General features: G+C 44.4%; 1 protein-coding gene across 8 annotated transcripts in view; it reads left to right on the forward strand.

Annotated features, from left to right (window-relative positions):
• Window positions 1-27,139, forward strand: part of NEURL1 (neuralized E3 ubiquitin protein ligase 1) — a 148,264-nt gene that overhangs the window by 51,388 nt on the left and 69,737 nt on the right. Inside the window, exon 1 of one of the 8 annotated variants that reach the window (XM_068688392.1) lies at window positions 11,305-11,325. The exons of 3 other annotated variants lie outside the window; for them this stretch is intronic. Coding sequence is in view for 4 of the 5 variants with exons in the window: in XM_068688385.1 (XP_068544486.1) it covers window positions 12,333-12,588 (256 nt within the window). In the remaining variant the exon portion in view is untranslated. 4 more of the 8 variants (XM_068688388.1, XM_068688385.1, XM_068688389.1 and 1 more) reach the window with 4 other exon arrangements.

The raw sequence follows: 27,139 nt of genomic DNA on the forward strand, positions 1-27,139 counted from the left end.
AGCAATTAATTGCTTCTGACTTAGTAATCAAGAGTGTTCATTCATTGCTCGCCTCCCCAGCATGACATCTCTTCATGGTAGTATTTCTGCTTACTGGTTGGGTGATTGCAGCTCTGTCTTGGGATGAATAATATACTTTCTCTAAACATTCCTATTAGTGCAGTCTTGCTTGTCTGAGCATTTATCAGTGGTGAATAAAACTTATTTCCACATATGGTGGGTTTATATTTACAACTGGTGTTTGTCAGAACACTCCAAGGCTATTTACTGAGGTCTAATTGAGGGAGAACTGTGATATTCCCACATTGTAAGGCTTGGGCAATGAGGAGAGGAATTAGCACTCTTTGATTTTGCATCTTTTAGCTTTGAAGTAGATTTAAAATGATATTAAAAAAAAAATAATCCTATAAATACTCTCTGAATGTGAAGAAATATAAAAAGAATTTGCTCCATCAGCGAAGCTTCCTGTCCGCAAAAAAAAAAAGTCAGAAAACATGCTGAACTTGAACTGCACAAGATTTGCAGTGGTTGCCATTTCTCTGGGGCTGGTAACGAGGAACTTGCCAAATGTCAGAGCTGGTCCATTACCAGCAATGGTCCATTAAACTGCTGCTTGGCAGGAAGAGGGGCAGAGCAGCGGGCAGTTCTTCAGCACCGTGGTGTCCTGGTTCTGTGGGTCTGGCACTGGTACCTGTCTCATCTGGGCTCTGACCCACAGCTGGCTGGGGATGGCAGTCGGATGTCCTCAAAGGACTCAGGGTCCAGCCTGTCTGTCACGTCCCTGGCTTTTGCTGGCCCTGTTTAGATGTTAGCATTCATCCAGCATTACTGTTCCTCCCACACACCTTGCCTGGTGTCAGGGCTCTCTGCCTCTGTGATGCCTCTTCATATTACTTTGTGCTTATTTAAAAAGGGAGAAGGAGCCAGGTGGTGTCAGGCTGCATTATGCATGCTGCCAATTTACCCTCTTGAAAAAACACATACCCCGTGTGACTTTTTTCATACATGGCTAAAGGGAAATCATTACACTTAATGCTTCAGAAGTGTTTTCAGAAACTTTTAACTCTGTTTCTTACTGAGAAAGTAAGTGAAGAGAACAACTGAAGAAGAAACCCCCACATTTTATTCATTTGAATAAAATAATAGTAATAAAAAAGACTGAACACCTGACTTATTAGGTAAGAAACAGATGGCAAAGGCTTGAGGGATAGTGTGCACACACAACATCTGCTATGCAGATAATATTTAGGTAACAATGGTATTAGAGCCTGTTGCTTCCCAAGGGTTATAAACTGTGGGAACAACCCTAAGACACGTGATTCCCAGAAAAGGACCTAAACCCGGATTTGACTGCCCTGAACTGCTAGTATTGGATCTAGCTGTAGTGGCTTTATACTGCTCTGTTACTTACCCAAATGCTGATTGTTTGGGGTCAGTGGAAAATGATCCAGCTGAAAAACCCAAAGCCTTGAAGACCTCAGCCTGTATGTTAGGACAGTGAGTGAGTGGCAGTACAGGCCTGTCGAAGAGTTGGGAGTGTAAATTGTTCAGTTGTGGAGAAATTAGCAATGTAATTGCATAATTGGGATTTCACAGCCCATCCAGTCTTTGACTCTGGAGGGATTTCTCTGGGATGGAGCTGCGAGTGGTGATGTAACAGCCGTGTGGGTAAAGGCCATCAGGTGGCACATCGCTGGCAGTGTCTGAGCAAGTGCCCTGGGAGGTGGGGAGATGGCACCTTGTTCCTATTACTCGGTTCCTTCAATATGTGTTTACTATGGGAATATTGGAAAATATTTGCTGTTTTATAGCTCATCTTCCTTCTCTTGACTGGCCGATCTCTGCATCAGCTATTGTCCCTGCTATCAGCAGAGAGGGGTTCTCAGCTGCCTCCCTCCTGCAGGAGCCTGGGAGAGGAGCTGCACTCCTGGTGGTTTTGTACCTACAAAACTGCAGTCCTAAAAGTGAGGTCTCTGACACTGCGTCCCAGAGCTGGGTCTGTGCATGGGACAGACAGACAGCCGTCACTGCCAGCCACGAGGTGTGAAAAGCCAGAAGGACCCATGTGTGATGCAGGCTAGCTCACACTCATGTGAAACGCACAGACCTTTTCTCAGTAAGAATCTGTGTGCCTAAAACACATTGGACAGAAACTTTGCTTTTGAGAGGTTGGAGTGGGACATGCAGGGCCATGTTTCCAAGTTTCTGCTTTTGGTGTTTGCTGGTCTGGTTGGTATTCAGCTTGCTGAGCTTTGGAAAAAATGACCCCCTATTTGCTAGCTAGGTGGGAGATGAGAGCTTTCTGAAGTGTCCCACGTGACTTTTATTTTTATTTCTTGTTTCCCTTCCTGCTTTTGTGCTGCTGCATCGTTTCTTTCTGCATGGTTCCTCCTGCCATTCTTCTTCCCTCTCCCGGTGTGGTTCTGCTGCCTGCATGAATAATCTACTGAGAATCCCTGGGTTTTGATGTTGAGGTCCAAGTCCTGTTTTTCTGTTCTGCCTTATCTTCATTACGTGTTTTGTGCTCATAGAGAGATTAATTCCTCAATGCCATTCTCTCCATATTGACCCCTCTGCAGCTGTGTCATTATAATCTTAAAGGTACGAAATCAGATGCTTTTTATTTATTACTGGATAATGAATTGGCAACCTAGGTTTATATAATCAATTCCCAAAAAGTAATGATTAGCAGAAATACTTTCCTTTACATACAAAGAAGTTTAGGGATTACTTGAACGATAAATTATTTACAAACAATTTTATCCAAATTCTTTTCTACTCCTGAGCTTAAACCTTAATCTCTGTTGTATTTTTGTTTGTTTTTTTTTTTTCCCTCTCACATGTTATTTGTTTGTTGTCTCTATAGACTTAGCATGATTATCCAAGTGGAAAATCTTTCCAAATATGACTCAGCATAAGCAGCCTTTACAAGCTCCAAAATTCTCAAGATCATGACACTCTTGTACTGGAAAATGGAGGTTTAAAATCATCCACTGCCTATGGTACATTATTTATCCAGCTCATAGGCTATTAACTGTAGCAATTTGTATGGGTCTAACATAGCAATTGTCAGATGTTGTTTCCATTTCTGCTTTTGTTTTGCTTCACTGGCAAAATCCTCATTGATTTCACTGGTGGCAGATTAAGCCCTGCATATGTTTCATTTTCATGAGCCAGCAAAAATGTCTTTCCTCTTTATTGTGCCCATCTCCTTTAAATATTTTTGTGCGTCTTTGCACAACTCTCCCACTAAAATTGCAATGTCTTCCAAGTGTCCTTCCTCCACTCAAGTTGTCTAAATCCAGACAAGCATTAGCTCAGACTAGGTCTTACCCAGAGAAAGGCCCATCCCAGCTGCAGTAGGCCCTGCTGCTGTTTGCTAGAAGGTCAAACAAGCTATCGAATAAATATGCTTTCCTGTGTTGCCTGAGTTTTGAGGCCAGACTGTCCGGTGTTTCACAGATTTACAAAGCAGGAATATGAAGTAGGGGCTGTGGGGAATGAAGTACAAGTTACTGATCTTTGGTTGAAAAATATCCAAAAGAAGTGACTAGAAAGTAGGCCCTGTGGTCTGAGCAGCCAGACATGTAGAATCATAGAATGGCCTGGGTTGAAAAGGACCTTAAAGATCATCTAGTTTCAACCCCTCTGCTCTGGGCTAGTTTGCTTTACACCCACCCTCTCAAGAGCAGCTGGTTCATGGGGAAATTGCTGTGGTATGGGTTGCCCAAATCTCACACCTATTCTGTTAAATAGTCTTCTGCCTTGACAGGTGGCACCGGGGTTTGTCTTGTAGCAAAGACTTCTGTCTGGGGAGATGATAAACCTCACAATACAGATGTGTCCTGTTAACACTGGATGCGAGGAGATACTAAATCTTTTCATGTCCCACATCTAGTGTTCCTGTCTTAATCTAGGACAGAAAGATTTGTATTTCTAAGATGCTCTATAGTAACAGTAGATGCTCTCTCCTGTCCTCCAAAGTCACTGCTGCTGCAGGGGGAATAGTCCTAAAGCGTGAGTGAGACCATTGTCAGACCTCAAATGAGGTCTTGGAAATGCCAGTAAATTTGTGGATCAGCAATGAGTCATGGTGTAATTTGATAAGGATCTGGTGGAAGGAGGGGAGTGCTGAGCACCAACCCTCCCTGTTTCTTCCTTGAAGGTAAAGGTTGGGTGTGAGTCAAGTGGGGATTCCCTGGGAAGGAGCAACAGTCTCCTGTGGGCAAGGGTACAATTTCCAGTAAAGCTTTCATATTGCTTCTTGAAGCTACAAGGCAGGAGCTAACATATGAAAACGTCTACTTCTGCCTTGACAGGTCAGAAACATGGCAAAAAGAGTGGCTGTTTTTACACTTCCAAAGAGACCTGTGAACATTTGCTTTCAACAGAGCAGTCTAGCTACTGAAATACTCTGTCTGCATTACGATGGCTCTGTTGCTTTAACTGTGTTGATAAAGACTTTGAAAATGGACATTTGGTCTTTGCGGCTACAAAAAGCTAAAGCAACAAAAGTCACCATAGCTGACATGTAACTAGGCAGGTAAAATTATTATTTATTTTTTTCCAGATAAAACACCTCTGGGACATAAAAACAGCTCAGTTAAGTTGGCTTGATAGGATGGGAGAGATGCTTTGTTTAGAGTGATGTGGTAAATGCTGAGGTCATTGCTGATTTTACTAGCCTGGGGTATGGCTCACAGGTCACCTTAAGAAAACTAATAACTGCGCAGAATAGCTATAGAGTCTTTGAATCTTGTGGAACGTACGCTGTGGTCCTAATAAACACTATTTATGTCTCAACTGAAACTCAACTTCTTCTGTTCTAATTTTGTGTAGAAATCCCAAATATTATTTTTAGAGCCTTGGGCTGAACAGAGTTCAGATGTATTTTGCCTGTTCAGTGACCAAATGTACTGGGGTCAGATTCTGGCTATTGTTAGGAATGTGTGAATTTCATAAAATCTCTTGTTTATATTCCAGGCTATCCATTTTTTCTTTCTCAGATAGGTGTGATTTAACATAACATTCTGGTATTAAAGATATCTGCCTGTGTTCCACCAAAAACAAATAAGCTTGGGAGACTGAGAAGGGTGGGAAGATGCAGACATCTAAGTAAAACATATGTTGAATGGGAAAAAATCAGTCATTCTGGGTTCTGGGCCTGTGATTATTTCCACATGCCTGGACTGTATCGCCGTGCTGTGTGCCATTAGTGTCATTAGATGCTTTATGTCGGAGTGGATTTTTGCATATGCTGATGAGATTGCAAGATTGGGGCTGTACTGGGTCTGTTCTGCCAATGTGGTTGCAGAGCTTTACGTGGAGGTGTGTGTCCTTCTGGACCCCTCCTTGTGCCACGTGTGTGGGCACGTGTGTGTGCCCGGCCAGCTCAGCGGTCCCCACGGTGCCAGTAAATGCCTGGCTGGGTAACGAGCCTCCAGGCAGCAGAGTTTGTCCTCAGCCTTTTCAAGAAAAGCAGACAAGAATATTGGCTAATCAAACCCCACGTTGTAAAAAAAATGGATATTTTTAACTGGTGCTTGGTGCTGGAAGGAGACACGATTAAAAATAAGCTTAATGTTATTGTTCAAAGGTGCCTGTGTGTTGGGGAGAAATGCCAGTCTTCCCCCCCCCCCTCCTCCTTGTTTTTCTCTGGGCTGATTTGCAAGAACATGAGACCTTGGGAGCCATTGCTGTTCCACTTGGTTCCTGGTGAAAGGAAAAGAGATTTGACTGTTCCCTCCAGATAAAAACACAGAGAAAAGGAGACTTGTAGGCCAGAAAACATCTTACTATTATTTTTTCTTTCCTTTTTTTTTTTTTTTTGTTATTTGAGCCTGCCAGATTGGTCTGCTCTCTGCTCTCCAAGTGTGTGGGCGGCACAGACGAGGATGCTGAGGCAAAGAATGGGGGAGGGAGGGAGGGAAGAAGTGAAAAAGACCTTTGGACTGAAGGCATAGCGCATGGGAGGGAGAGAAAGTAATGGCAGTCAGAGTTGTTTTGGTTTGCAAAAGTTTGCAGCAGATCAGAAGAAGCTGTGGTAGGTCAGAGACACTCAGTCTAGATGCTGTAGTGATGAATATATTAGCATGTTTTAGATCTGAAGCATACAGATGTTTTTCTGCGTTTGGTAATTTTATGAATCTTGCATCTTACTGGTGGAAATAGGGATGTTGGATTGAGTTGGCTGGAGGGGAACATGACCATTGCTCTACTCAGTAGTGTACTTACAATTTCTGTTTATCCGCTGTGTGCTTTGAATTAGGCCCTAAAGAAATGTCATTTGATAAAAGAAAAGCTCTGATTTTGTCCTGATAGAATCATTTTTTCCTGAGATGAAGAACCAACGCTTTTTTTTTTCTTAAATTCCAATAGTAGCTACCCACTGCATCTGGCTTATGGTCATTTGTGGTGCTTTTGAGAGATTTGAGTTACGTGCAAAACATGATTTAACTCCTTTCTCTTATTATTTAAATGAAAAAGGTACAATAACGGAGGAAGGATAAACTTCAAATACAACTTGAAAAGCTACGATGAGAATGGGTTGGAGGGGTGTAGGTCAGTGGCATCAGGTAAGGGAGAAGAGTCCAGAGAAGAGATAAGCAGGAGATGAACAGAGGGAAGGGGCAATGTGCATGTAAGGCATTACGTGGCTTGTTTCATTTTTACACCCACAAGATTCATCTTGCTTGGGCTGAAGAACTCACCCTTGCTGTTCAATTTGCCCTTAGAGTATTTAACCTTCATCTCCTTTGGCTCCTTGAAGTCTAATGCAAAAGAACTCGCAAAAGCAGCCCTGTAAGGGCAAAGTTCGAAAATAAATCCAAATAAATCCTGCTTCGTACAGGACAGCCCTGCAGCAGGGGGCAGGGAGGTTTTGGTGAGAAGGGATCCAGTCCTGGGAGGGGATCTGGGACCTTCCACTGTAATCCCAGCCTGAAGCTTAGTGCTGGGGGTGTGTGGTGGGGACATGGTCTCATGGAGATGTGGCATCTCACCTCTCTGGTAATCCCAGAGTTTGTTTTGAACTCCACTGTGCTTTCCTGTCCTCTCCAAAGGACTTTTAGCAGGGTAGGGAGTTCAGGTAATAAAAAGGTGTTTCTCTGCTGGGTTAATATTTACATCACAAACATAAAGTGCTTTGGTTTGGTCACAAACATCTGCGTGTGTGAGAGGCGTTTTTCAGAAAGGGTGGGGCACAAAGCACCGAGGTTGTCCTATCCTGTAACCTGTATTCGCTAAGAAAAATCTTGGAAATTACACTTTGACGCCAAGGGAACATTATCAAGGTTACAAAGTCAAGCTCTCTAAAGTGAGCACGTGCCCGATGGAAGCAGTCTGTCTAACCTTCACTTTCACCCTGGTGCCAGTGCTTTCTGATTACCTTACTTACCTCTTGGAGCTGTTTGCTTTGCAGAGCACTTCGCAGAGCTCCTGCCTGTGCTCTTTCCAGGGCACCAAGCAGAGGGTATGGAATTAAGGTGGTCAGGGCAAACTATCCTGTTGCTTACAGATCCCCGTATCCCTTTTTTTTCCCCTCAAAAGTCAGAATACACTTCTGTAGCTCAGGCAGAGGCAGCACTTCTTCCAGGAATGTTGTGAAAACAAATGGTGTGTTTGCTCAACATGCACCATAAAAATGCTATGACTTCTGCAGGTAATTCTGTTTTTCAGTGTAGAGTTTCGATATTGCCTGTGATAAAGTGCGAATGAGCTACTTTATGTGATGTAAATGTATGTGTAGTGCACAAGTATTCCCTGTAGATCTGTGTGGAGCAGTGCTCTGCTTTTGTTGCTAAAAGCTTATTGCAGTGCCGTATCATATGGAACGTCGTTGTTCTAAGTTTCCAAACATTTGATAGACATAGGACTGGGACTGAAATGCGATTTCTCAGTACTGTCTTGCTGCTATTATGCTGCCTCTATGGGTGGAGTCAAAATGAAGGTGTTCAAGGGGGAATTAAGAAAAATCTTTGCTTGATGGTAGACCTAGAAAGGAAACTGAAGTTTCATACGCTTTCTCTCAAAGCAAAAGCCATTAGCGTGAAAGGTATAGACCAATCTTTCTTTGTGTCTTTTTTAGATTAATATGTTTCTTCTGGTGAGGTGATTGCTTTTATCTTCATACTTCATTACACCTAGATAGGTCTAAAACTCTTTTTGAAGAAGTGTTGTGGATGAAGAGCTAATCTGCAATGAGAGAGAGAGAGAGACTATTTTATTAATTTGGTTTATAAATAGATGTGAGGACTAGAAGCGTTCAAAAATGCAGTAGGTGTCATGTACAGCATGTTTCCCTCAGGGAATAGACTTCTGGCAAATTCCAGATGATATTGCCCCAGAGTGTGCACAGCTTTTCTGTATTATCTAAAAGTTGCTTTTCAGAAGTGCCGTTGAGCCCAATGCAATGCTTTAATGCAAGGTGCATCTTACATTAATTTTATCATTTTTATCATTTCCAAATTTTGCTAACTTACAATATTCTGTGCAGATTTCTAAACTACATTATCTGTTGAAAGTGCAAAAATATGTGAGGAGGGAGATGCTTTTGGCTTTGAAGATAAAAGCTGCATCCAGTGGGGCTTTTTGAGCATTTGCATGATGGTGAGATACTACACAACCCAGCCTGGGGTTTGCTCAATTCCTTGCCTTGGAAATCCTTTTCCCTGCTCAGCCTCATGCCTCTTTCTAGTACTTTTCCCTTCTACCACTCCTGCAGATGGTGGCACAGGGATTATGAGAAAATGCCGAGCAGGCAGGGGTTGGCTGGGCTCTCCTGCCACCGTGTCTCTTTCATTGAACCAACCCACATTGTGGACATCCATTCAAATGCCTCGCTGATGTCTTCATCGCCCTACCGAGCAGCAGCCTTTACTGCTGTGCCTGTGTGGTTCCTGTCACCAAAGCAAATGGCGTTGATGTCTCTTTTACGCTGAGTGCAAGTGTGAGGTGAATGCTCAGCCTAAAGACTTCCCTGTCCCTAAATCCTCCATCCTTCTGTGCCTGCAGTGAATTGTCCCGGGGTAACCGAGTGCCTGGGTTAATGGTCACTGTGCCATAGGTTGTAGGTGTCAATCCTGGTTTCACTTTCGAGAATTTTGGCTTGGGTTTTGAATTTCATGTGACACAAACATTGAGATTAGACTTTAATCCAGGGTAATACTCAATTACACAACTCATCATGTTTTCAAATAAGCATCAGCTAGTCAGCAAATCTTTTGCTAGGTCAAGATCTGTGTATTTTGCATTACAGATAAAGAATGGAAAGCAGATATGCATCTTTGGTCTAAGCCCTCTCCATTATGGGCAATAAATTCATGTTAAGAGGAGGCTTAGAATGTAAGATTTCCCAGTTCTGGTCACTGTTTTTTGTGTGCTAGCACATGCTAGTGAGACACTTTCTCTTGGATGCTTTCCTGCTGAGAACATAGTTTTTCTTCTGGAGTTAGTGTCAGAGGTTCCCAAATGAAGTCTGCTTTCTGTACAGGTGAAGTCCCTGCTGTAACAGCAGTCAGGAGCTTATGCTAGAAAAAAGACCTGAGAACGTTCTTCTGAACCCTAAATTCTTATCTTCCTACATCATCTCCAGGTGGTTGCAGAGAGCTACTGTATTGAGTGAAAAAGGACAACTTTTAGTCAATCAGTTTGTTACCGTAACACCGAGTGCAAGTGGTAATAGAGAAACTGATGTTAACTTCTCAAACACTGAAGTCATTAAGAGAAGGTTCCTTGTCCCTGGCAAATATCAGACTGATTTCCACAGTTGCCTGCTTTCCTCCATACTGATTTTCAGGGAAACTCTTTGGGCCATTTCTTGGAGAAATCTTGGTGCCATCACCATTAAAGTGGGCGCAAAACTCCCATCAGGAGAGGGGCAGGCTGAGCGATGCAGCGAGCACAAAGGAAGAGTGAGGTGGTTTTGGTCCACACAACAAAAGGTCATCAGACACCACAGCTATTTTGAGATGTCCTTTCCCAGACCTTGGTGGGTCCCTGGTGTTCTCCTTGCTGACTGCCAGCCTGCTCCTGCCTTGCTGACCAGGACACAGGGAAGCAAAGCAGCTGCTCATTACCCGTTGCCTTTTCTACCCAAAGCTGCTGCCCAGGGCTGGGTATTTTTCCTGGGGCTGTGGGAGAGGTGCCCTATTGTCTTGCTTAAGGCTGGCTCAGAAAAATCCAAGGCTTTAGTCTAACAAGGGGGACTGATGACTGCGTATCTGTCTACAGAAGTCATCTGCAGCCTCAGCATTCTGATCTTCTGGTTAATAAATATATTTAGCAAGTTTGGATGCTGCCTCAAAGTGCTCCTGTAGCAGATCCCTGCTTGGATAGCAGCAGTGCTGTTTGGCCCCAGTTTGCTGGACGCAGTTCATGAACGGGAATGGATTTAGGGGCTGGGTTTCTGTTGGGTCCAGCCTTAATACCTTTGTCAATAATTTAGAAGGGAGCACAAATGGAGGTATTGATTATTTTTTTTATATACTTGATGCCACAATGGGAGGCCTTGCAGGGATTGGCAAGGGCAGAGAAATAACCCAAGGGCACCTAGAGGGTATCGGCATGGAGAATTGTAATTGGGAATGGGGTTGTAGATAGGTTTTCTTTGTCCAGAGAAAAAACAGAAGCCTGAAGGACAGAAGAGAAATTTGGGAAAGGGCAAGATCTGAAAGGGATTTGGAGCTGATAAGCCCGAATCAAAGATAAGTTCCAGCGTGATGTGGCCATGTGGGAAAGCTTTGCCATATAGCAAGTAATCCTTCAGGAGCTAGAACGGGGCAGACTTGCACTGCTGTGGCTCTGGGGGCTGCATCCCACAGGAGCTGTTCCACAGCACTGGGGGAAGTTGGGGAAAAGGGGTACTGTTTTTTCAAAAAAAAAAAAAAAAAAAAAAAGGCAATTTTTCAATCAAATGAAACCGTTTACAATTTTCTGCCAAACTGGATGACTCATTCTGGCATCTTGCCCTCCCGGCCCTCTCCCTCAGACAAACAAACAAAGCCAATAAGTCGCAAACAGTAAAATAATCTGAAAAGATAACAGTTCAAACTTTTCCTTTTGGTATACTCAGAACAAAGTGCTTAATGTTTTCTTCAAGACATCATTTCAGAGCTGGATTCAATGACCGTAACTTGAAAAAAATGAGGTAAAAATAACTCCAAAATTAAATGCTTCGTTTTGAGTTAAAGAAACATTTTGTTCAGCAAGACATACAAAGCATTCAGTTTTGGGCCAACACGAAATGATATTTTTTTTTCTAGCAATCTCTTGGTTGAGGCAGTGAACCAAAAAGTCAATTATTCACAGAGCTGCAGGAAGATTAAGGTAAGGATGGAAAGCAGAGCTGAGAGAGCAAGAGAGAAAAATTGGGGCTGGCTATTGGAGTAAATCTTCATTCCTTGGGGTGAAATGCCTTGGTTGTGGTGTCAACACCCAGAGGTCCCTTTGCTGTCAGGGCTGCCCGCCAAGGGACAAAACCAGTGATGTCCTTGTGGTGGCTGCAGGTCCCTGGTGGTGTGGGAGCAGAGCAGGGTGCCCTGGGTTGGCACGATGCGAGAGATGCCCTGCATTGCTCGGGGTGCGCGGGCCGCGCTGCGGTGCTCTTGCTGCTGCTGTAAATGCAGCATCGTCCGGGAGGGGAGGAATTAAAAGGAAAAAAAGTCTTCTGCCAAGAAGCTGCCGTAAGCTCTGCAGAGTGTGAGTTTGGGCAGGGAGGAGCTGAGCGCTGCCTGTGCGCCGCTCATCCTGGGGAAAGCTGCTGCTTGGCTCTGGGGTCCCGGCGTGAGTCTCCTCGGCGGGGCAGGAGGGAGCTGGGTGCTGGCGGTGGTGCTGGCTGCTGCTCGGGGGCTTGGAGATGCTCCTCTGGCAGGTTTGAAACGCTGGGCACAGCCTTCCTCACGCACGCAGTGTTAGTGCAAACACCCTGACTGTGCTTCTTTGGCTTGAGCTTTTCTGCATTGCTTTTTTTTTTTTTCCCCCTTCCTCTTTTCAGAAGTGCTGAGTCCCTCAGCACCCAGCCATCCTAAGCAATAACCTTACAACATAGGTGAGAGAAATCTTATTTCCCAGTTTCCCGGTGGGAGAGTCGAGGCAGTGGGATGGCAGGATTTGCCCAGCACCATGGTAAGAGTTGGGAGGCAGAGCTGTGCTTGTGGCTGCATAACTTTGGGTCTCACTCCTTTGCAGAGCGAAGAGCGACTGCGGCATGCCATAAAGATGCATGAACTAGTTTTTCAACAAGCCAGCTTGGACACACCACGGCCGGCTGTGGCAGCACGATGCCTGCTGTGCTAATTTACCCTTAGGCTCGTGGACAGGACTGATGCAGAGAGATGCGTGCGGGCAGGGGCATGCGGTGCTGGAGATGGACAGGAGGGAGCTGGCTCCTGCATGAACCGTGGTGTAAAGGGAGCAAGCGAGGGGCCAAGCCTGGCTGCGGTTCCCCGTGCACCTCCCCGACCACCCTCGGCATCCCCCTGCTTTTAGTGCTGCTGGCCCTTATCCGGCAGCAGAGGCAATGGGCTGGAGAGCAGCAAGCACTGTATCTGGACGGAGCATGCAAGCCTCGCACAAAAGAGTTGACGGGGGGTAATGTTTTTATTATTACAGTCCGTGGCGTACCCGTCTGCATTTCAAGCACTTCTTCTTTGCTTTTAAATAACTAATAATTAACCAGCAGAGGCCGTTTGAAGACTCTGGTGCAGTGATGTCTGGTAATAATTCTTTTCCTCTTATTTTTTTTTTTATTTCGATTTTTGATTATTATTATTATTTTTTTTTTTTTTTTTGCCATTCCACTTTCCTCCCTAGGATACCAAAGCAAGTTTCAAATGGCCGGAGCCGTTTGATATTTCTAAATGAAGTCCTTAACGTCGTGAGCGAAGTTGGCAGCGCCTCGGGCTTTGTTCTGCGCGTTGCCTGGGAGCCGGGTACCGCGGCGGCTGCCGGCCCCGCACCTTCTTCCCCCCCCTCGGCTGGATGAAAAGGGGGCTGGAGCAGGGCGGGGGGGTGCTGAAGAGCCCCTGTGGGATGCTGAGAGCCCCCCGGCGGGGATGCGAAGAGCCCCCGTGGGATGCTGGAAGCCCCCATGGGATGCTGACAGCCCCCGGCCGGGGGATGCTGAGAGCCCCCATGGGATGCTGAGAGCCCCGGAGGGGGGATGCTGGGGGCCGTGGGCGGTGGGGGGGCCGCACCCGATCTCCCCGGCGTCGGCAGCTATTTCAGGAAGACGCGAAGTCTCCTCCTCCTTATGTAAATAGAAAGGACAGCTCCTGGCTCCTAGGGCCGGCAGCGGGTGGAGGAAAGCGGCGAGGGGCAGGCGGCTGCCGGGCGGGCCGGGGGCTGGCGGAGCAGAGCTGGGGGGGGGGTGCAATGAGCCCCTGCCCCGCTGCTGCCTGAGGCCATATGGGGGGCCAGGTGACCCGCGGGGCGCCTCACGGTAAGGGGAAGGGGGGACAGGAGCCCGAAAAGGCCGGGTGGGGGGCAAGGGTGGAGGGCGAGGGGTCGCGGCACGGGTGGGGAGTGGGGGCGTGGGGTGGCCGCATCTGGCGGGGGGAGGCTGGTGGAGCTGTCACCTCGTTTCTCCTCTCCATCCGTGGCTGCATCCTAGCAGCGGGTTCTCCGCTCTCTGGTGTCACGCCGGTAGGGTTTGGGATGGACGCGGGGCTGAGCTGGCTGCTTTTGGGCTAAGCTGAGGTTATCAAGCACCGCTTGGTGTCGGCTGGGTAATGCAAAGCGATGTGCGGGAGGGCTGCACAAGGACCCGAGTATCCTGCCCAGGCCGGTGCTGCAGCAAAATTGGGATCTCCAGGCAGTGTGTGATGCTAACCGCCTCTGTGTCTGCACAAATCTCATGCCCTAAGCGTGTCGGTGGGAATGTTGTGCTGCTTGAACGTGCTGATCGCGCTGCAATGTTCCGCTTAAAGATGTGCTGCGTGTTCCGTGCAGTTTGGATGTGTTTGCAGGCAAACTTCCTTATTGCTATAGTAAACACAGATAGGAAACAGATAGAAAGCATCATGTAAGCTTGGACTATCTCACGTGCTTTCTTTGAAATGAGGTTCAGGAGGTGTATGCTGAGGCTGTGACTATTCATATTATGGTCCTAGTTCTTGTTGTATTTTCCAGCAAGTCCAAACTCTGCAGTTTAAGGAGCAAATGGACGTAGTTAAGGGGCAGATGACTTTTCCCTAATGGTATTTAGCAAGCACATCCTTATAGAGATGTTAATTTGTTCATCATCTGTGTCCTGAAATTTCATCTGTAGTCTGACCTTCTTACTTCTCCTGTAATGTCACAACACAAGCATTACATACAGAATAAGAGCACTGTTGGGTCAACATTTAAGGAAAAAAAAAAAAGGCACATCTTTGGCTGTCGTCTTTATAGGTTGCTTTTCCTCTTTGAAACATTATTTGAATGGGAATGAAAAACCTGTCTGGGAAAGAATAATAGCTGTATGTGTTCCCTGTGTGTGCCAGGGACCTGGTATTCCTGCTGGGGCTTTCTCCTGTCTGCAGCCAGCAGCCCACTGCACGCTAATCCTGCAACTTCTGCCTTTCAGCGATGCTACTCCAGCGAGTGTGGTTCTCTTTTATTTTGTTGGGAGATGGAAAGTGATGAGGAGACATGGGTAATCAACTCTGTCAAATTTTCCTCTCCACACAGAGGGGCTACAGGCTGTTACAATCAGAGGTGAGACACTGTGGTGTCAAGCACAATGATGCTTTTAAAAAATGGATGCATAGTGTATTTTAAAATAATAATAAAAAGTCATGCAGCAAATCACATTTGATGAAAATAGATTGCATCTGGACTTGTGGTTTGTCTGTGGCTACTGTTCCTCCAGTTCCTTATTTCTGCTGAATATTTCTATTTCAGATGTGTCCCAAAATAGCTGGAAAAGAGAACAAAAACCTTATCCATTTATCTGAAAGATAATTGAAACTGAATGTAACGATACCAAAAGGGAGCTGTATTGACAGCCCTTGGGGTTAACACCCCTTGTTTTTAGAAACCATTGGTAAAGTCCAAATTCACCTCTTCCAGGTATTTCTGGTGACCTCTCTGTGTTGCAAGGATGGGCTGGGATTTTCACAAGCACCTCAGTAACTCAACCTCGCTGTAAATCAGATTGGGCAGGGTGAAACCATGCTGCTGGGCTGTGTGGGGCTCTGCCACTGGTGGGGCAGCTGCCAGCTCCTGAGCAGCGTTCCTGGGCTGGAGCACAGGGTCCCTGCCTGCCCTGGGGCTGCCCACCCTGACTATGGTGGGGATGGAAAAGTGAACTGATATATTGGCTGGTGAGGGTGGCATCCTCTCAAAAAGCATCAAATCGGGCTGGTGATGTTTAAAACCTGTGTGACATGCGGTCAGTGGCAGGTGATGCTGGATATCCTGGGATTTGCTCTTCTGTGAGGGGCTTTTGTGAGTGGTCCTGTCTGAGCTGATGGGGGGGTACATGCACACTTGTGTGGGCAGGCAGCTCCTGCCTGGCTGCAGGGGGCTTTGGGTGGCAGAGCTGCTCTCCCACAGGTACAGTGTCAGCAGAGGAGAGCCCTGCTACTGTGTCCTGATAAGAGTTGGGCACTGAACATGTCCTGAGTCACACCCAAAGGAAGTTTCCAACATGGACTGAGGCTGGAAATGAGCTTTAACCAATTAACCAAGGGGCAGTAGCTGCTTTCCCAGGAGAAACCTGCCTCTGACTCCATTTCTCATGAACAAACCAACCCCAGCATGCTTGAAAGGCAGCACCGTTAGTTTTGAAAGGGGACATCCAATGGCTTCAAGTGTTGGGAACTGCCACTCCTCCTTCTCCATGAAATGATGTGCGTTGTTCAAGCATCCTCATGCAATTTCTGTCTGCGTGCCCATGTTCTCACTGGCATCGTGATGGTGCCTGCTCCTCCTGCCCCTTCCTAACCTGTGTGCAGAAGTCCCTGGGGGGATTTCCAGTGCTCTCCATGCAAGAAGTCAGAATAGGAAGTTGAGTGGTAACACAGTCTTGATGGACAGGATGTTTACAGGGTATGTTAAAAAGAACATCTATACATGTGGTGTTTACTTTAGCAATATTTTAAACAGGAAATGTTAATATGATTGCTCGTGGTTCATCTGAGGCTAGTTTCTTCAAGAATGACTGTGTGCTATAGTGTTCCTACAGCATAGGCAGACTTAACTAAATATTTATGTTAAACAGTACTTGCTAACTAATCATGCATAAAGCATCTCCAATAGATGCATAACTCATAAGTATGTTCTTGTTATCCGTTTGATTCAACCGTTACCTGCTGCGTCAGCTTTTAATTCCTCCTTATGAGTGAGATGCTATTTCCTGAAGACCCAATTCTTAATTTTAAGGGGCCAGATCCAGGAGATCTTGTCTGGGAAAAAACACTCTGAGCTTTTTGTTTTTTTCCTCCTCATTCACTCAGAACCAAACTGACAAAAAGTTGCACTTTAGCCAAGGAAGCTGCTGCACTGTACTGGGAGAGGAATTCAGTGTGTGTATACGTGCAGGGGTTAGCGATTAACACGTACGCATCCCTTCAGAAGGCTTTTGACAAGCTAGAGGGTACACAGTGGATTAATTCATGTGCCGAGGATGTGTGTCTGTGCATGCATGCACATTTGCTCAATAACCTCCCTTCCTACAAGACATTGTCACTAATAAGTCCCTCATTGCAGGGCTTTGTTTTATTTTTGTTTTAATTACTCAGATGTCACATGCATTCATCAGTGTTTTGCAGTGGAATAATTTTTACACGGGGCAGGGAAAAAAAGTATCTTGTCGCATTTCCCAAACTGTAATTATATGGCATCAGCGTAATTACAACAAAGTCTCTGGTGAGAACGCATCAGCTTTTTGCCTGGGAAGGAGCAGTGACTGACAGATGTAATTTTTGGCTTGAACAGGTAAATTTTTAAGCTTCTTAAGTGGATGATGCTCTGTAACTCGTGGATGCAATACAAATAATGGCTCGTGTGTCTCTGTCTGATGCATACACAGGTGTAAGTATTACGTATGGCCAAATTTTCCCCTCACCTTTTTCAGTGTATAGGTGCTAGTTAGTGTCCAATACAGCCACAGCTGTGTGCTGTGTTTTTCATGCAGGAGAAGGAAGTGGGAGCTGTGGTGTAACAGCACTCCATCCGCACTGCATGGTGATAAGGACATTTGGGTAACTATCTGGAATCATTTCCCAGTGGGAAATTTCAATGGGATCTTATTTGCCATGGTCCTTCCTGCACCAGGCATTTCATTTATTCCTGTGCAAAATAGGTGTGAAGCACTGGTATTGTCCTTCATCTGCAGTTTGTTCCCATGAAGAACAATCCATGGGTATTGCTTGCTCACCTCAATAGGAGTTTTAGGATATTTGGGGTTTGCTGGAAGCTGCCAGCCCCAGCAAGCATGGCTGAGCAGCTGCTGTAGGGCTTTGGGGAACAGCAGAGGGTGGAGGCTGTTTCCCTAATACAAAATAGCTACTGTATGTAACTTCATTTATTCTTTCTGTGCACAATAGAGCTCTATTTTTAGCTTTTCTCTTAATTCCTTGTAGTGTAGTGAATGGTATATCCATAGGCAAGTGCTGGAACCAGCCCCATGCTTTGTTTCCCACTCTGTTCAGTGCCTATACTGCAACAACCACAATTTCACCCAATACCACATTTCACCCATGCAGTTAATATCATTAAACAGAATTGTACCCCAGTGCATACTATTGTACACACCTTCAAGTTTAATAATTGCCAGCTGCTTTCACCTAATTAAAACTGCAAATGTCCCAGAAGAAATAAGAAATGAATGAAAAATGAAGACCTGACAACACCAATTTAGTGAGATTTCTTTGCATACCAATGTTACTTTGTATTCTTATCTTTAAATTACTGTCTGGATTTTGGGGGCATTTTATCAAGCTCCCAGATGTGATGGAATGATTGAAAACTGGTTCCCCTCACTAGGGGGTTAACGTTTCCTAAAACCTGCAGGCAGTCACTCGTTGATAACCAAAACGGGACTGAGGAGAAGAGGCTCTTTCTAAACTCGCCCTGCTTTCAGCAAGATTGCTATATAGCTCTGAAAGCAAGTGTGTGTGTGTGTGTGTGAGAAGTTAATCCTGCTCAGGGTTGGATTAACTGGTGCAGAAGACCCTGGGCAGGGTGCCAAAGCAGTGCTGGCATTTGCTGAAAGTGGGGCTCCCAGAGATTATTTCAGTTTGTGCCTCTGACCTGCAGGTCACCTTCGAGTGTCCTTAGGTGGCTGATAGTATTGACTGCTGACAATGCTTTTGAAAATGAAGTGTGGAGTACCTCCATATAGAGAGATTTTATGGGCAACCACACTTATGCTTCAAAACAGTGCTATTTGTTGTGAAAGGCAAATGAGTTTTTCATTAGTTGTGGCTATATTTGACTGTAGGGGTCTTGGTATAAGTGATGAGAGCAAAGAGCATCCCCGTTCTAATTTCGTCCTTTGCTTTCCTGGCATTTTCCCTGTTCATTTCTCCATGTCCTCTTGATGCTCTGCTGTGGTAGGACCTACGGACTGCATGTTTTGTTATTTTTCAGATTCGGTTGTCTTATTTGTCTCCTCTTTGACAGGCCCTCTCCCTCCCTGCAGGGAACCGTTCTTACCTCTGATCTGTTTTCACCTGTTCCTCACTTAATTTCTCTTTTGTTGAGAATTATGGATGATATATTTAGCTATCATTCAATTAATCTAGAGGTAGCAGGTGTCTCTTCAGGAAGGTTTGTCAGATCCCCTGACAAGTCCCAGGGAATCATCTGCATGCCTAATCAAAACAAGTACTCCCAGTGCCAGGCGATTCATACTGTTAATGGTATAAAATAAATCTGTGAAACAAACACAATTACCATTGTTGACATCAAGAAGGAATTAAGAAGAGGTGGTCTCTAGTCATATAATCTCAAAATTGATAGACTTACTTTTTTTTTTTTTTTTTAAAAAAAGTTACATTAATGATGTCCATACATGTTGAGGATGGAATTGAGATCAGTCTAAAAAAGATTAATCATTGAGGAATGGAAGCTTCTTGAAAAGTGAAGGGAAAGCAAAGAATTGATCCTGATGGATTGCCCTAGAGAATCAGCAGGGATTACTGAAGGCACAGCAGGGAGTGGAGGTGGAGGTCAGGAGAGATCTTGTCTCCCAGAGGCTAAACGAGGAGCATGCCTGCCAGCTGCAAGCCTTGTGGTCCTTGTGCCCATGATCAGAGCATATGCTGCAGCCCTCTGTATGATGGTATCTTGCTGTAGGGCTGATCCCTATTAGTGTTGCTGCTGTCTGCTTTTTTTTTTTTTTTTTTCCTTTCCCATCTATACCCCCTCTAAATCACAGCATTTTGCTTTGATGATGTATTTATCTGAGTGAAGCTGGTCTGAGATGAGTCAGAGCCTTCTACTCTGTAGCTCTTGTCAAGTTGGTCTCAGTGGTATTTCTGTTCCTTGACTCTGTCCTTGATTTTCTCTTGAAGGGATGCTGTACTTCATTGGCATTAAAAATAACATTCAAGATGACTGCAGTTGATGGGGCTGGGGAGCTGAGTCCTTTGGTTTATCTGAGACTTATGGTGGGTCTGACAGCACAGCGAAAGTGGGGGGCTGAGAGAGCCACAATAATTGATCAGATGCATGAATGCATTTTCCCTTTGTAAAGGCTGATAGCAATTTTATTTTAAAGAAAAAGGGATAGTAGTAAAAAGGGGACATAATAAAAGCTATATACATTAATGAACATGATATAGAATGTAAATTGTGTACTCCTGCTTGGCTCCCTTGCAACAGCCCATGTTGGCAGAAATCTGGAGTTCTTGTCCTTTTCCTCAAGATAAAAATCTCTATTAATAGAAGCCTTAGAGATAAACCAAGGCCCCTTGCTATTAAAATCAGTTCCTCTTTGATGGTTTGGTTTACAGCCTTTTCTGCCTACACTGGTATAGTAAATGAATGCTCATACGGAGGGGATGCATCGGGGGTCAAGTACCACAGAGTCCCTTGGGTCTGAGTTGTCCCACCTTATGGTGTACCTCACACAGCAGTCCTGCCCAGAGGCTGCTCTAGGTGTGGGGACCCACACGGGCACACTGCTTTAGCCCCTGGGGAACTCAAGTTGCTCACAGCAGACTTTGTTGATGAAGTCTGGAGAAAAAAGGACCCAACACTTGACCAAACAGGAAAGATGTTTGGTGACCTCTTTATAAAATTTGCCTAGGTAGCAGATGGCTGTTCCCATCTTTGACTACCTTTGAAGAGAAATTTTTCTGGATCAAAGCACATGGGGCCTGAGAGAGAAAGTGCCCAGAGCCAACATGCAGATTGCTCACTGTGGCTTCTGAAAACTCCACTTTTAGTCTCACTGCAGGTTTTGCTCTGGTGTGCTGCTTGCAATTGCATGAAGTCTTCTCTGGTTGACATAGCCAGTGGGTGCCACTCAAAACAGGTCAGTCTTGGTGTGGGTTTGGGGAAGCAGAGTTCAGCTTTCACTTCAGCTGGGAGGCAGCAGTTTCTGTGAATCCATAGAGGATGCTGCTGCTCCCTTTTCTCTGCTGGTCTCAGGAACGAGCCACAGGCAATGGGGTGTATGGGCCAGCCTGGCCCTGGGAGTCAGGCTGCTTGGCTGCACTTCACTAGGCCATCTTCAGCAAACAAACTCTCTTCTCAGCCAAGGGGTTTCCATCTGAGAAGCAGGGACAGCAGCTGCATATCTTCCTGGTGATTCACCTTGCCTGTGCAGCCAAGTGGCACCGTGTGGGTACAGCATTGGAACATTTTGTCTGGTAGGCTTCTCAGTGAAAGCAGGACCTGCTGTGAGATACCAGGGCAGGATTAAAAATTTGGTTTTCAGGAAACTGAGAGGCTTGTAGTGTCTTAGCTCTGCTTAAGCCAAGCTGAGACCGCAACCTTGGAAGCAGCACCGGTTGAACCAGCAGGTGGTTGGGGAGCAGCAGGTGCTTGTGATTGAGTTGCACCTTGCCAGGACTGGAGGTTTGCTTTGACTCAGCCTCTTGCAAGAGCCTGTTCCTCTTCTGTTCTCTGCGGTGCTTCCTAGCAACTGAGCCCTTGGCCTGCCTTGCGAAGTTCAAGTGATCCTCAGGCTATTGCAGGTCTGTGTTACCAGCCAGGAGGAAACTGCATAACCTTGAGGAGAGTGGGTGGGGTTGGAGGAGCTCCCCCACCTGCTGAGAGGTTGCCAACACCAAAGCAAGGATGAGGAGGGGACTGTGCAGAGCCTCAGTGTGATGCTACCCTTTGCTTGCAAGCACAGAGGGAGAATTGAGCCATAAACCACACCGTGGCTCACAAAGAAGCCATTTTAATTTCAGTCTCTGCTGGAAGCACCTCATGGAAAAAAAAAATGTGATCAGTATAAAAAGAAATGTTTATGTTTCTAGGAGCATAGACCTCCCAAATAATTAACATCACTTGACAAACTGCTGTTTAAAATGCAAGTGGTTTAAGTGCTGCAGCTCAACAGGCATTTGTCACAGCTCTGGTGTAAACGTGGTACACGCTGTGGGTTGGTTGCTGCTTTAAAGTAAAGAAGATTTCTTCTGGTAAACATCTTTTGCTTGAGGAGAATGTCTTCATAATTTTATTTTTTCTTATTTGGAAAAGCTAAATGTTAGAGAACCATTCAAATGGCACCTTGGAGGCAAGGGCATTGGAGATGCGGTTTTGGAATGAAGTAAATTCTGGACTTCAGTTTCTGCTGCACAGATCATGCTTTTGGTCAGAAGACAGGCAGACAAATGTTTTTTGGCTTTGGCATTTGTGGAGTAAGAGACAGAAGGGAAAAGGCTTTTAGAGGGAGATTTTTGGAAGCTACAGCTTCAGCTTTGGTCTGTCTATATCTAATATTCACTGACTCAACTAAAAGTACTTTAAATAAAACCTTTTCTCTAGGCCTGTTGGATGAAGGACTGGAGACATAAAGATTGTTAAGAACTGGTATTTTCAAAGGTTAAAAATAGCAGCTTACAAAGAGACTGAAATTAAAAAAAGAGTCTCTCTGGAAGATGGAAATTTAGGGACACCCATATTGTGCTGAAACATCTGGGATCAAAATGACTTCTGTCTTTGCACACCAAACAGAATCAGATTATCAAATATAAAAGAGAGTCTTAAGTATCTAATTACTTTTACAAAGGCATTACTGATTCTGTCAATTTCATATAACTTGGAAAAGGAATGAAAATTGCTTAATTTATTTTCTGCTTATCACAAATTACTTCAATGCTGCCCTCAGATTTTTTTTTTTTTTATCTCCAAAGGGAAAGAGACCATCACTATGGCTGTGTTTTTTTTTTTTTTTTTTTTTTTTTGTATTCCAGTTCTGAGTAAAGCTATTTATTTATAGGACATACAAGTTCGGGAGCCCTGATGGGTGCTGGTCCATCTCACACTGTAAGATCTGCAATATGGTAGGAGTTGCTGTCCAACTTTCAATCCCTCAGAGGCTTTGAAAAATTGCCTGAAGAGACCTTGATCAAGTGGCATGACTGTGATGAGATTTCTGGACAACCTGGCTCCTTCCTGTCCAGTGCTTGAGCAAGGGTAGTTGATTCAGTATCTAGGTATCATGTGTCAGTATTTTATGCCTTGTAATTTGCATGTTTATTGACTAGAAAATGACCTAATTCTCCTTGACCTCTGCTACTTTGAGCATGGCTTATAGCAGTCAGGCTTAGGTGGGAAAGTGGGTAAGACTGTTTTTGGAATGCAGTAGAAAATCTTGTCCTATTTTAGAAATTAATTCCTGAAATCTTCTGTTTTGGGGAAAGAAGGCAGAAAGACCACCTCTTAGTTCACCAGGTCCACCTGCTGGAGCAGCAGAGGTCAGACATTTTTATTCCCCACTACTATATCTTACACCTGGGGTGTTTCTGCTTGCAAAAGATCTGATCCTGCTGTGAAACGGGGGTTAGAGGCTCTTATGAGTTTCCCACTTGACACTGATAAAGGTGCAATTCCTACTAAATTTAGGAATTAAGATGGTGAACACAAAGATCTGCAAGCTGTAATTGCAGATCCCCATGGCCCTGCTTAAGGTGGATTTATACCTATATAAACTGATGTTAAGGACAATCCCAAGTCCCCTGAAATAGGGTATAGAGATGCGTTGATTCCAGCTTCCTGTATCCTTCCTAGGCAGATGTGCATTGGCAAAGGATAAAGCTTTCAGGCTATCTGTTCCCATGGTAGAAAGGATAAAATGCAGAGAAATATCTGAATGTTCTCCAAATGGATTTGAAAGGGTGCAAAAAACATTCAGTATGTCTGCAAGAGATGACTGCAGTTTTAAAAGGCTCTTCGCCAAAGGTCAGGTAACCCCAGCCATTTCCTGGAAGATGTTTCTATCCCTTTATCTGTAAAGTGTCTACCTGTGTTCTCTTTACCCGTTTATCAGCTATCCCACAGTTTCAGAGACCTTCCCTCTCTGAACCCTCATACAGCAAAGCTGCTCTTTGGGGACTCCAAAGGTCATGCCTCATCCATAAGTCTGAAGCTGCGCTCAGCACACAGTGTACAGGTAATTTCTTGTAGTAGTTTGAGAAGTTAGCATATAACTGGTATCTTTTGTGTTTCATTGGCTATATGTCCATCTTCCAATCCTTTCCACTTTGGGAAATCTGTGCTTGTTGAAGTTAGGTCCATTAGGTCCTTTGTGCATGCCAGAAGCAGTACTTCTGTGACACATGCATGCCTGGTTCTGCTGCTCAGTTGTTGCAGGGGGAGGTGTATAGTAGCGTGTGGGAAGCTGTAATAAAGTGTAAATACAGGCAAGTTACCTTGAATAGCTTCACCACTCCAGAGAAGTAATTTTGAAGTGAACAATCTGGGGAAAAAATAGAGGTTGGTAGCAGTTTTAGATTTGTGCAACTTCAATTTGATGACAAATATTGTGGTTTTACTCTATATACAGTACTTACAGTATGTGTTGAGATATGCTTTTGGGTGCAGAGAAACTCAGCAGAGAAATGCTTCATGGCCCAGGAGTCCAGATTTGTAGACTCCAGTTCAACAGCTCTGCAAGTCTCTGCATGCTAGCAGGAAGGGATATCTGTCAGGGGTGCAGTGTGCTCCTTATTAAATCAGAATTTAAGGCTGTGGCTTACAAAATCAGGAGCAATTATATACTAGAAAAAAAAATAATTAAATGGTCTTTGTTGTCAGAAAAAAATGCCCCTTAGCAGGACGAGGACTTAAAGAATTTTCCACAAATTCTCAAGCTACAAAGAGCAAGGAAAATGGATGAATGAATTTACCTCTGCACTTAATTGCTCCTTGCTCTTCTGAAATAGTGTAGGTGTCTTTCCACCAAGAGAATACAGCCCCTTGAGTCCTCTAGGCTTGTTTCTTGTTCATGCAGACCTTCAAGGCAGTCACGCCACAACCGTGGCTACATCAGGAACAATGCACTGAATTGCGTGACATTGCATTTCTTCCTCCTTCCATTCTTACCTGTAACCCAGTATGCAAAAATGCCCTTTTACACAAATTAAAAAAAACAAAAAACCAAAAAAACACACCTTCTTTTTTCCCAAGCTGGCTTGCCTTTCCAACACTCACTTTTCTCTTCCTTCAGCTATTTAGAAATGCAGTCATCTTCATAATGTTCCTCCCAAGTCTCCTACTGTAAGGTACCCAACTTTGGTAGATGATGACTGGTCATCTGAATAAGACGTGACCGTGTGAGCAAGCCTGCAGCAGTATGAAATTGCTGAATATTGCATTGCTGAAAGGTTGTCTTCTGCATAGTTTGCATGTGTTGATGTTAACACAACTTCAAGCTAGAAGTGGTAGAACTTCCTTGGCACCCTCTCACAAGAAATTTTGGGGTAACCTCCTCTACAAAAAAACTTGAGAAGTTGACTCTGCTGCACAAATCATAAGAAAATAGTCATTAATATTTATGGAAACTCTGTGAGGGCTTTTAATACGCAGGCCTTGATTTTCTAGTCTGAAGTATACTTTTGCCTACATAAATCAGAGAGAACTGGAGCTCTTTCCTCTGCTGTTAGGGTGACAGAAGAGGGGTGGAATTACCTCCCTGCTGTCTTCTGGTGTGAGGAATCACATTGGCCATGGGTATTGAACGGAACTCATCCTGATAGATTACAAAGTTTTTTCCTTTTTCCCCAAGGTACACTCTGTGCTCTTTTACTCCAATTTACTGGCTTCTTTTCATACGTCCAGACTGTAAACAGGGTGTGGCAAGACCCACCTCTTCTTTCAGTTTGTGATATTCAGCAAGAAGGGTTGGATAGCAGGTAGGATCACATAAAGCATCTCTGCATGCTCTTCCGAAAGCTATATGAATGCAAGACCCTTGGCCATTTACCGGGTGACCTGTTGCAGCAGACACTAAGGAAACCAAGTTCCTGTATGGACTACTCCAGCAGTTATTTATAGCAAAGCGTTAAGTAATAACTTCATGGGTCTGGCATGGGAATTGGTAGGAAGGATGATGGAATAGTATTCATGCTTTTTCTTTGTAATCAGCGCCAGGGATGCTGTTTGTCTTTTGTTAAAATAAACGGTAACTTTATTCCTAGGCTGGCCGTTGAAGGTTCATGTTTGAATTCAAAGGATTGGATTCAGATGCTGATTTGAAAAAAAAAAAAAAAAACACAAAACAAAATAAAAAAAACAGAGTTAATTACTGGTAGAGGGTGTTTAAACTGGTGCAAGTGATGTTCTGTAGAGCCAAATGAGAGCGGGAAAGTCAATAATTCTGCACAGAATTTGCAGATTAACGAAGGAATGTGCCAGTGGATGGCCAAATTCTTGTGTAAAGGGAGAAATGTTGCCCTTTCTTCTGTTTTTGCTGCAGCAGTACTTAAATTACTTGCCTGGAAAAATAATATTTTAATTGTGTGTGGTGGCTAGCACTTCTAGTGCTACTGGAGACCTTTCTGGTCTGGGCAAATGTTCTTGGTAATAATATCTATTTGTGAGGCAGGAGGTTGCCAGAGTCCTGCCATGGGCTGGCACCTTTGTTTCTGTGTTCTCCTTCCAACTCTGCTGGGTGGGCTGCAAGTTTTTTAGTTTGACTGTGGAAGTCAGGCTTGGAGCTCCTGTGTTTTAATCACAGCAGTGCGCTTGAAGTGAATTGTATCAAAAATCCGCTGCTGATGACAAACTCCATAACCTCACTTACTGCCCACTGCAAGTTACTTTGCAGAAATACCTTATGGGATAAATAGTGGGTGCCACCAAATAAGAAAATCTGGTTCTAACTTTTTGGGGCCGAGGAGCCTTGGCTACTCATTAAGATCTGTTTTGTTTTAGGAGAGGGGTAGTTTTTTTTGTTGTTGTTTTTGTTTTAAATGAGAAGTGAAGCATGTCTGGTTAGAGGAGAACAAGACAGGAGAGCATAAGAGCTGAAAAAGAGTAAAGGTGTGACAGAAATGTGCTGAGTAAGTTGAGGTCAGTGATGGAAGTGGCTGAGTACTTATGAGAAAGGAGGAGGAGGAAGATCTTTTGGAGAAGGAATGGCAAAGCAGAGGTGAAGGTCATCTGGTCTGTGAGTTCTCACAGAGGAATGGCAGACGGAGAGGGAGAGGTGGGAAGGAGAAGGCGGGAGGATTTCAATACAGAAATGGTGGAGGAGGAATTCAAGGAAGTACATTGTTCCTGTAATCCTGAAACATTTATGAGGTTGTTAAACATGGCCAAATAGTAAAGTCACATTTTCACGTACCTGCTAAGTCGTTAGCTCTTAGTAACTCTACACTTTAAGGGTTTACGTACTGCCAAATGTAATGAGGAATAAAGTCATTGGGATCAATATCTTCTGGGATTAGCCAGACAGCATGTCAAAAACAAAAATTCAAGTGCAATTTTTCTTTGTAAGTGCAATTTTTCTTTGCGAATGAAGAAACCAGAAGACCCTTGGTAATTATATACTTATAGGGCTTCCCTGTAGGATTGCTTTGCACTTTATATTGGATGAAAATCCTTGCAATTCGGTTAACTGGTGTAGATGTAAATAGTTTTAAGACTGTACCAACAAATGGCAAAATAAGCAGTGTAATCTTCTTGCACTGAAAAAGTGAATTTTCAGTTGATCAGAGAGGAACAAAAACATACCAAAGAAGACAGAAGATGTAGT

Source organism: Anas acuta, chromosome 7 (genome assembly GCF_963932015.1).
Source record: "Anas acuta chromosome 7, bAnaAcu1.1, whole genome shotgun sequence".
Taxonomy (NCBI): domain Eukaryota; kingdom Metazoa; phylum Chordata; class Aves; order Anseriformes; family Anatidae; genus Anas; species Anas acuta.